An 11,545-nucleotide genomic window follows, 5' to 3' on the forward strand; every position below is an offset into this window, starting at 1 on the left:
CCAGAGGTGAGGCCTTCGCCATTTCTACCGCGAGACACCGCGCGTCTTCCCGATAGGATTATCGATATACTCGTCGCGTGTCTTTACGCAGCGTCGCTTACACATTGCGTTGTCACGAAAGACGGCGCATCGTTCCTTTCGTCGCTTGCGGGCTCAGCTTTCGAAAATCACAAGTCTCGGAGTTTCAGCTTTTGCGTCAAGTTTTGCATCGCGAGCGCGTCGGAGGTTCACCGTTGAAACTTGGCGCGACGTGACGATTGACCCGCGCATGCGCGTAGCCGGGGCGGGACCGCAGCGAGAGACTGTCGGCGCGGATCCCACGTGCGTGACGCAACGTGTGCTGGCCTCCGCGCGAGTTTGTGCCCCGATCTCCTGGCAGGAGGCTCCCTGCGATGTTTTGACAGCGGGACTTTTTCGTGCACGCTCGAGGAACGATATTAGTTAAGTGTCGCCACGATGGAGCAGCTGGTACGAAGGTGCGCCGTATCGGCGGTGACATTGGCACGCAGGTACGTGTAGCTCCAAAGTATATGTTGTTAGACATTTATAAACCTCGCGAGGTATACCTATGCTTCGAACGTGTGTTCTCTCCCTCATCTCCTTCCTAAACCAGCTTTCCAATCAGTTGCGCGGCGCAACGGCAAGCTGCACCGAGAATGTCGCTACTGCGAACCTCTTATTTCATCTCTTGTCGCCCAGGTCGGCGCTCGGCGCGACTTACGTCCAGCCGTGCAGAGGCAAGAGAAGGGACAGCAGCACGAGCCTGCCGGAATCTCTGTTCCACCCTGTGCCCATCAAGCCGAATCCGGATGACATAAACGTCGGCGCCGAGCTGACGGGCTCCTCGTTGCGCAAGACGGATCTGCTCAAGGTACTCAACGCCTTCTCGCAGAAGACCGAGATCAAGGAGCTGGCTCAGAAGTCCGGATTGGATAGTGCGTAGAGAACCGAGTGTAACTTAACTGTTACGCGTCGTCTACAATGCGTGGAGTAAGCCTGGCGCGAGAAGCAGAATGGCTTGTACTCTTAAGACAATGTTTTATGTTTTAAATCTTGGTCTTAGAGTCGCTAGTCAGAAGTCAGAACTATATGACGGACCTTTCTCCTCCACCTAGAAAGGAAAAGGATCGACATACTGTTCCGACTTCTGTTTAACGAATAACAACTCATTGTAGACCGGGCCTTGAAGTAACGCATAATGACTGTCTTGTGATTTAAGAATACAAGACAGCCATTCTGCTCGGGCCCTAAGAGAGAACCGCAACCTTTGGCTTGCGGTGCAAGGAAGCTAAAATGCAAGCGTAACTTTCAAAACGATGGCGTTCTTATTCGCCAAGAGTAAGCACGAAAGCTAAAAGTAGGAGAGTAAGAAATTTAGTTTCTTACTCCTACTCTTTACCCCAGGATTACTCCGCGCGTTGTAGACGCATTGCTTGCGCCGATCGTGGCTTCTGATCGCGGCCGTTGATTTCAGGCTACCTCCAGAACCAAGCTTTCACAAACTTCAAGCAGTACTGTATGGGAACGGAGCCGTTGCCGGTGGATCTCTATGTCGTCCTGAGCGACATATTGCAAGGCGCCGGAAATGTCAGCGATATCTTTCCGTATTTCCTAAAGCATGCCAAACAAATATTTCCGCATATCGATTGCTTGGACGATCTCAAAAAGATCAGCGACCTACGAAGCCCCGCTACCTGGTGAGGAAATGTTTGATATTCGTATGATACCGAAGTTATCAGGACTTCCCTAGTAGCGCGGTGCATTGGCGAAACATCGGCCCAATGTTGGTTACATTGAAAATGCATTGGCCGATATTGTCCAACGTAAAGCCAATATTGGCTGTGGAATAAATGCAAGTGTTGCACGATAATAATTATATAATATTAGATTTATGTTGCAAGTGCATTGGCCAATATTTAACAATGTAATAAGAATATTGGTCTAATATTGATACAATATTAAACCAATATTGCTAAATAGACATATTGGCTACGTAAGAGAAGGCGTTCATCTTACAATGTTGGGCCAATATTGGCAACACTAGATTTACGTTATTTCCCAATATTGCGCCATTATATTGTGCTACTAAGGTTACTATCTTATTGTACGATTACTTGTTTTAATATATCAGAAATGTATAAGAATAACATAGAACTTTCACAGAGTGATAAAACTTGACTACTGATGCTCTTTAGGTATCCTCTAGCGAGATCAAAAAATAGGACAATAGTTTTTCACGCTGGACCAACGAACAGCGGGAAGACTTATCACGCTCTCGAGAGATTTATTACCGCAAAAAGTGGGGTGTATTGCGCGCCGCTAAAGTTACTGGTTGCGGAAGTATTTCATAAATGCAACGATAGGGTTGGTATCACATATTCGCTTCGGTTACACCCGCCGAAGATAACGCAAAGGTACAATGACATATTTATAATAATATAGATAATATTAATTTTCAGGGAACACCATGTGATTTGTTAACTGGAGAAGAACGAAAGAATGTCAAGGGGTACAATAACGCAGCGGATCATTTATCCTGTTCCGTAGAAATGGTGAATCTACAAAACCATTGTAAGTGTTGGTGGTCTGGCGTCTTCAACATTAGCACAAACGAATTGTCAATGCGATCGTAATTCGTTGCAGACGAAGTAGCTGTAATTGACGAGATTCAGTTAATGCGCGATCTTAGCAGAGGCTGGGCGTGGACGAGGGCCCTTCTGGGAATTTCGGCGGACGAGATACATTTATGCGGCGAAGCCGCTGCTATAGAATTAGTACGCTTTCCATTTCTACATCGTACGAATTATATACCACTAACTGACGTCTATTGATCGAAAGCTATATGTATGCACAGGTAAAAGCCATATGCGTTTCGACGGGCGAAGACGTGGAAGTTCGCAGGTATAAGCGGTTAACGGAACTGGAGATTGAAAATCGAGCCGTCGAAACGTTGAATAACGTCATGCCGGGAGATTGCATAGTTTGTTTTAACAAAAACGATATATATACTGTGTCGCGTTCCCTCGAGAGCAGAGGAAAAGAAGTGGCTGTGATATATGGCAGTTTACCACCAGGCACCAAGCTGGCGCAAGCTGCGAAATTTAACGATCCCAACAATTCTTGTAAGATCTTGGTGGCGACCAATGCCATCGGAATGGGCCTGAATTTGTAAGTACCACGCACACGTATGCGTTAAATCTGAGGCTGTACGTTGATACTTTTAAGCTTCAAGTGATCACGGATGCGTATTATTGAAAGCGCGCTCCTTTAAACGAGCCACGTGTTGTTACAGGCATATCCGGAGGATTATATTTTATTCGTTGATTCAGCCAACGTCCAACGAAAAAGGCGAAAAGGAAATGGATGTTATATCTGTCTCGGCGGCTCTGCAAATAGCAGGTCGTGCTGGACGTTATGGCACGGTTTGGGACACAGTAAGCATAATCCGGTTTTATCTCTAATAACGTCACGAAAGAAGACAACGCGGTGGAAAGATATTAAAATACACTTTTCCGTCGCAGGGTTACGTAACGGCGTTTAAACGGGAGGATCTGCCGACTTTGAAAAATTTGTTGAGTCAAACGCCGGAGACGATAACGCAGGCTGGTCTCCATCCAACGGCGGATCAGATTGAGTTGTACGCTTATCATTTGCCGAACGCGACGCTGTCGAATCTTATGGTGAGTCTCCCGTGGAAACGGGAGTGACATTAATTAACTTGTCGCAAATGACGCCGCTCATAACGCCTCGCTCATTTTAGGATATTTTTGTGTCTCTGTGCACAGTCGACGATTCTCTTTATTTCATGTGCAACATAGACGACTTTAAGTTCCTAGCCGACATGATACAGCACGTTTTACTGCCGCTCCGTGCGAGATACGTATTCTGTTGCGCGCCGATCAATCGGAAATCGCCATATGTGTGTACCATGTTCCTAAAGGCAAGTGTTACAGTATTATTCGTAAAGTTGATTAAAGCACCATTACGAGGAAGCAACTCCTGGCTTAACACAAATTCTCTATTTTCCGAATGTAAAATTTTTATTCTATTTCCACGCTCCGTACTTTCTGTGATATACAAAAATGTACGTTTTCTTTTCCAGTTCGCACGTCAATACAGTAAAAACGACGCGATAACATTCAACTGGTTATGCCAACATATCGGATGGCCTTTCCAAATGCCAAGAACTATTATCGATCTCATCCATCTCGAAGGCGTCTTCGATGTATTGGATCTTTACCTGTGGCTAAGGTATAATGAGACTATTTCAATCGTGCGTGTTTTCGGCACGTTCTCGTACACATTTTATTATCTTATATTCTGTAGCTACCGTTTCATGGACCTGTTCCCGGATGCCGAAATGGTCCGCGACATACAGAAGGAACTTGATGCACTCATCGAGGCAGGAATAGTTCGATTAACAAATCTGTTGTTGAATTCGGATTCAGGTAAATGTGATTCTTTTGAAACGTAATATTTATATAATTTGTGATCTCTCGCTGTTCTAATTTCTATTATTCTAATAGAAAAATACACGTGCGTATGCGTGTAATTCCGTTTTATATTTTATTAAGATTTTTATAATTTTTTTTGTAAATCCAATACATCGAAGACGCCTTCGTTTTGCAAAACGTTTTATAATTTTATACTAGTGCGAAGCGCTTAACTTACGAGTCCTTTTTCCATTATTTAGGTGGAGAGGCCGATAGTTTCGAGTTGCAGACGCAGAAGCAAAACTTTTACAGAGGTAAAGTCTTGCTGTGTATAAAAAAAAAACAATCTAGTTATACATTCGCGATGCTTGAGCGTTAAATTATACGGAACCTTCTTTTTCCAGATTTTAAGGGAACTGGCAAACGTAGCGTGGGTAAAGGCAAATTGACTGAACGATTAATAGCGGAGGGACTCTTGACACCACAGATGTTACGCCAATTGCAATCCGAGTGGATTAAGTCAAAGAACAAGAAATAATGCAACTGTGTATAGCGAAATGTATTAAAATTGAAAGCAATTCTTTTATTGTATAACAACGTAACTGTGAATTAAAGAATGGCACAATTAAGCCGACACAATACGAATAATAATGTAATAAGAGAGTATTGACAGCGTAAATAGTAGCGATATTACGTAGCGTGAACTCGTGAAGAGCAAAAAATGTTCATTGAATTCAATATTCAATCAATTCAGTCAACGAAATAATCAGAAGTTCATTAAATTTTGTTTTCTTCGAAACTTGCCGACAAACTTACGATGTACGATTTAATTCGCGCGTACTCATATGTAATAAATAAATTAATTTTTTACGAAATATAAAGAGGAATCGTTCACGTTTAATCTCTCGTAAGCGAGCTCATATAAAATGTGTAGGTACTTACGTTTCGTGGTTGACCAAACCCCGTGGAATGTTTGATGAAACTTCGTAGCACTTTGTATAACACTTCACTATTAAATCACACGCGATAGGAAATTAAGGAAACACACGAGATATACGATCGCACGAAATTACTATTTGCACTCGGTGTTAATTGTAAATTGGTATTAATTTTAATCCGCAGTAATCGATGTATAAATGTCAAACTTAAACTATCGTCGAGCAAGTATTACAATTATATAATTAGACGCGGACAAGATTAATTGATATTCAATTTTTCAATTGAACGTATCGCGATGGTATTCAATAGTTTGGTGTATTATTTCGCGCTTTCAACGAAGGAACAGCTAACAAATTATACTCGAAGCGACGAGAGACTGTCAATGCGATGATACGAAATGTGTTGGAGCATCGTTTAAAGAAGCAATTATCGCAACAAGTGATCTCTTTGATTCTTGGATGTGTACATTTAACGTGTGAATTGCTCGAGATATTTGGCTTGCCGGTTAACCGAGTGTCGACGGCAAGTCGCGTGTTTCAGCGATCGCGATTTCTTTCCGAACTTGTCGCGAACGCGTATCAAGGAAGAATAATACGACACGCGGTACGGCGCGGGCATAACTGACTCGTTCAATTGCCGCCGCGTGAATGAACGTACGGCGGCGTGACCTTGTTTTGCCGAGCGCCGTAAACAACTCGGTCGAGAGCCGAGCGCCGAATTCCACGAAATGACGTAGCGCGGTGAAAAACACCTCGGCGAAAAACAGTTGATCATTTCGTGCGGCTCAGTCAAGCGAGGCGGGTGTGTCTCGCGCGTCTCCGCGTCGCTCGTCGTGACGCGTTTATTTCCCCACGGGAATCTCGATCGTCTCGTACGAGAGATATTATGTTAACGCTTATCAATCGCGTTTATCAATACCGTTGATTTCTATTAACAATCGAGCTCCGGTGAAGCTGTCTCGCGTCGCGCCTTAAAGCTGGGTCTACATTGGATGTCGTAAGTCGGAAGAAATTGACCAATCACAGTTCATTATTCTTCGACCGTAAGGAGAATAATGAACTGTGATTGGTCAATTTCTTCCGACACGACTTACGACATCCAATGTAGACCCAGCCTAAAAGTTTCGCCGGTTCAACGTGAACATTTGTCGCTTTCGGATCAAAAGCGCAAGGTAAAGTGACAACGAAAAGTGCCAAGAAATACTCTCTCTCGTACAAGAGTGCGCGGATAAAATGAAGTTTTCGTTTTCGTCGCGTTCGGGAGTGCCGTTTGCATTTAATCGAACGAAAGACTTTTCAAAGCCCATTCGAGGAAAAAGTATTCGGTGAACGTCCGTTCCTGTCGATGGCCACACTTCAGAGATTTGACAGTTTTGAAGTTCAATACTCGTCGACTCGAAGTGGAGGCGAAATTGACGGAACAGAATACCCTCGCATGGGCTTTTAAACGGGAGTGTAAAATCGCGCGAACGATATGTGTGTTTTCGCGAGTGTGCCAGATGACAAGCCGGAAATGGAGAAGCAGCTGCCTAGGACAGGCATCCGGCGCCGCCGGCGGAGCAACTTTAGCGTAAGTGTTTTTTTATTTGGTGCTTTTTTCCTGTTCATTTTTGAATTGTGTCATGTCGTAATTCTGTAATTTCGAAGTAATAACGAGAGAACGGGAAATAATTAAAAGTTTTATACAAGTTTGTTCTTGTGAAGGCAAATAAAACGTTTAACACGCATAAGAATTGCTTGTATCTTCCCAGACAGCACGCATGTCTAAAAGACATCTTTAAGACGTCATTAAGTTATCTTCCCAGATAACATGCATGTCTAAAAGACATCTTTAAGATGTCTTTAACACGTCTTTTAGATATCTTTTAGACAAACGCGTCTAAAAGATATCTTAAAGACGTTTTAAAGAAGTCTTGAAGATGTCTTTTAGACAAGCATGTTATCTGGGTTTTAGACATGTACGTCTAAAAGGTGTCTTAAAGATATCTTTATGGCGCCTTTTAGACACGTGTGCTGTCTGGGTTACAGCGGCAATTTCCTCGAACGTTACTTTAATCATTTCTGTATTTGTTTGTTACAGAACGAACGTAGCCGACTCCGCTGCTGCGCATCGGATGGTGAGTTTTTTTCAGAACCTTTTTTTATCGGGCAACGGATCTACATCTCGTAGATCCGTTGCCTTCAGAACCTTTTTTATTGGGCAACGGATCTACATCTCGTAGATCCGTTGCCTTAAAATGGATAGATTGTAACATAATTGCACATTTACTTTAATATATTTTATCTATCGAAAGGGTATGGTCGCGATTTTTACTGTGGGGGGGGGGGTTGAGTGCTCCATTACAGCACATAACACATTTTCACGCAAAATGTGACGAATATTATGAATGTATTCGTCGAGCTTATATCTTGCAGCCTATCCATTTTTCATTGACAAATTTATATATGTATAAAGTAATATGACTTGAGACTTTAATATTTTGTCGCGAACGCTGAAACTTGATATTATTTTTATACATTATTTGAGATTATTTAATTGTCGATCTATCTGTCGTACGAAAAGTTTCTTTTCTCTCGGTCTCACGTCATTTACTCTGTGTGTGTATCTCGCGATACACTTTCAAGATGCGTCTCGCATGAATACATGCGTACACCCACAGAAAAAATTTCTGGATCCAATTTTATGAACGTATCATAAAATAGAATTGATATAGCGCCAATGATATTTATTATAGAGGAAGGAATATTTTAATTGAAAAATTGTAAAATCTAGAATAAAATGATAGCGTGTATCGTCTTTTGTCGAATATCGTGGTGCTTCGTGCATTGAAAGATGGAGGGAAAATTTCTTCTAAACGCGAGAACATATAAACTTACATTTATACTCTTGGCTCAGCATAGCAAGTTAATCTTTTTTAATTCGATAGAGGAGAATAAGAATTGTTGATTTTATTTTGATACTATCTTATTTTTATACCAATGATTTCTATACTAATAAAATACTAATAAAATAATTTCTATACTAATAAAAATTTCTATTTAAAATTTCTATACTAATAAAATAAAAATTCTATACTAAATGAGTTATGAGAAATATACATATAAATGGGTCAAGAATATTTGTGTCTCGATAACAGAAATTCTTTCTGAGGGTGTAGTTGCACGCATCTGCGTATTTTCGCGGTCGGTTTTCGCGATCAGTGTTTCAAAATATTGCCGAGAAATTATTAATCGTTTAGTTTCATCCATATTATAAATTTATCGCGGAGTGTAATTACAATAAATATAACGCAAAGTAAATTGTTTCTTTCTATATACGTACAGATTATACTTGAATTTTGAATTAAAAAATTGCGTCGCGAGGAGACAGTCATCTATTCTCGCACAAATAACGGAAGTGAAAATATATTTGATTAGTTTCATACAGAAAATGTTTAAGTAATTTTCTTCTTTAATTAACTTCTCGTGCATTTCGATACGATCGACGCTCGCATACAGTTCGAACCGTACGTAATATTTGTCGGTAACGGCCGAGAGAAATCTGAGAGCGGGGCGTTTTACTTGAAACCGGTACGGGAATTCTGTAACTTGCAATCGATGCTTTTCGGTATCGTTAACTAGCGACAGCCAATGGCGAGGACGATTTTCGAAAAAGACGCAGATTTTCATTGGTTGTTCCTAGTTAACGTTATCGAAAAATCTCGATAGCAAGTTACAGAATTCCCGTACGGGCGTTTTACTTGATACCGTTTCAAGAGAGTGTTTTGCGCGCCTCTACGCCCATTTCTACTTTTGGAACTATTGTGCTACGCATCTTCCGACACTGCCGATAAAGTCACCGCTTCGTTGTTCACGCTATGCCTAGTTTTCACGATTGTGCTGTGAAATTCAAAATTACATTACCACAAATTATCCGCACGATATTTACGTCAACTTTTCTCGTGTAGACAGTGTAAATTTTACAAATCAGATGTTAGAATGCGTAGCACAGACATGCACCAAGAAAGTTTATCGGCAGAGTCCGACAATGCGCGACGAAATAGTTCCAAAAGTGAAAATGGGCGCGAGAGCGCGCAAAACGGCCACCCGAAACGGTACCAAGAAAGAGACGCCGGCGTGGCCGCTTTCAAGTTTCTCTCTGGTGACGGCAATAAATTGACTATGGAAGGAGTTTCCTTCCTTCTGGTCGAAATGACCGGACTGTATGGCCAGGAGCAACGAAAGGTATGTCCAATCTGGCCCAACGAAAGAAGACCTGGATACGACGAGGTAAGTGGTCAATAATGGCCACTCCGATGACTGCGTAAGATGAGGTGATAAACGAAATGATTTGATTTCTTTCATTTGTGAAAATTCGGGTGGGTTACTCTTCTTTACGAATATATTCTCGCGTATGTGCGAGATTGACGAAATTCAATCCCAATCGCGCGCGCCTTATTTTAACTCCAAGTCGGACTCGCGGTTTCAACGAAGGACTTGCAGACTTAGTTTAATTGAAACCTGAAAGAGGCAAACGTAACGCACACTTAAACAGTTCTGCGATACAAGCGCGCGTAGAGAAACAAAATTTCTTATTTTCATTAGGGCGCAACAAACTCCTCTATTCGAAAATAAGAGAATACCTTTTGTAGAATTATTCCCGGCGGGGAACATTTCAAGGCCTGCGCCTTTTTGGGGGACCCGAAACCGGCCCTACCGCATGAATAGTCAAGAAGTTTCACGGAATAATGAGAGATTTAAATTCACGCACGCAACGCATCAGTACGGGAATTCTCTAACAATTGCTATCGAGATTTTTCGATAACGTTAACTAGGAACAATCAGTGAAAAATCTGCGTCTCTTTCGAAGATCGTCCTCGCCATTGGTTGTCGCAAGTTACCGATACCGAAAATGATCGATTGCAAGTTAGAGAATTCCCGTACTGATGAGAGAACCGTTGTATGTGCGGTAGCGTAGCTTTCGTGAGTACGTGTCCCTAGAAGGGCCGCTGGGTAGCTCAGTAGCACTGCTGGATAGGCTCGGTCGAGATCTCGCGATCACGGAAAAGTTTGATTTCATTTCGTGGCAGTGTCGAATGTTGGCGAGTGCGCGCGGCTCGTGCGTATCCAAGTACCGAGATTTCGCGACAGCGTTGTTCCGCAGCCTGTCAGCCTAATTTCACGCGAGGCCCGTGTCAGTTCCGTTTCTACGTGGCGCACCGGAAACGCTGCGGCTGCTGCTGCTGCTGCTTCTCCAAGTATGCGACAAATTAAAATACAATTTAATGCGGCTTTGTGTGGATTGATTTGCAGCAGATTAAGACTATCTTAAGGTGAATTTTCGATACATTTATTACGGGAGCTTGACGTCACTGGCGTAAAGAATTATAGTCAGATCGTCCAAGAACGATAGAAGTGATTAAAACGTTTAGAAAGCGACCGAATCGGTGCGCCGTTTTTGTGCGCTATTTTAATTTCAATATTTTTACGTACTTTTCACTCCACGAAACGTGCTCCTTTAGAAGAACTTTTGTATATTTCTTCATTCCTTCTCCCCCCCCCCCCCCTACACGTTTGTTGGAGGAAAAGGGAGATTAAATGGACGCTGAGAGAAATTCAGCCGTAAAGACTGTACCTGCATTAAGATCTTTACCTGCTTGCACTTTCCGCTACAACTAAGAGAGCTCTCGTCCCAGTGAGAAATGATTCGTCGATTGATGTCGAAACGATGTCGAATCGACGTCAATTTGACGGTATCGATGTCGATCCGACATCGTTTTGACATCGATCGACGTATCATTTCTCACTGGGGTGACCGCGAGCCTCTTACGAAAAAGGCAACCAAGTAATTTCTAGAAAATTACTGTACATGAATAATTTCTAATGATTCAGCTACTGATATACAGTGACTTCCGAGTAATTGTTTCGTTACTTCTTTTCGTAAGGGGTGAGATAGAAAGTACAGTGATAGGAATTAAATTAATTTATTGCGTATACGCGCGATTGGTTGACCCTTTGCACTCAGCTACGTCGAGGGTGACTCGACGTCAGTTTTTATCCCTCAGGAGCTTCCTTGTCGGGTCTCGCGCGACATTGTTTCAAGTCCAAACCAATAGATGAAAATAGATGAAACATAATTCGAAGCGCAAAGGGTTAATCCCGCGTATTTGATATTATGCGTGGTCTACAATACAT

The 11,545-nt window shown here is 42.3% G+C and overlaps 1 protein-coding gene across 1 annotated transcript; it reads left to right on the plus strand.

Annotated features, from left to right (window-relative positions):
• The first annotated feature begins 288 nt into the window (after positions 1-288).
• Positions 289-5,310, plus strand: LOC105559923 (ATP-dependent RNA helicase SUV3 homolog, mitochondrial). The gene is made up of 14 exons (XM_012008577.1): positions 289-509; positions 700-935; positions 1,475-1,697; positions 2,196-2,364; positions 2,460-2,571; positions 2,644-2,774; positions 2,855-3,168; positions 3,293-3,434; positions 3,522-3,680; positions 3,761-3,940; positions 4,103-4,251; positions 4,327-4,448; positions 4,694-4,747; positions 4,838-5,310. Exons 1-14 carry the CDS (start codon positions 457-459, stop codon positions 4,969-4,971), a joined length of 2,178 nt encoding a protein of 725 aa, XP_011863967.1. The 5' UTR covers positions 289-456; the 3' UTR covers positions 4,972-5,310.
• Positions 5,311-11,545: the final 6,235 nt, after the last annotated feature.

The sequence above is a fragment of the Vollenhovia emeryi genome, unplaced genomic scaffold (assembly GCF_000949405.1).
Source record: "Vollenhovia emeryi isolate VEMERY1.0 unplaced genomic scaffold, V.emery_V1.0 DF939249.1, whole genome shotgun sequence".
In the NCBI taxonomy this organism is placed as follows: Eukaryota; Metazoa; Arthropoda; class Insecta; order Hymenoptera; family Formicidae; genus Vollenhovia; species Vollenhovia emeryi.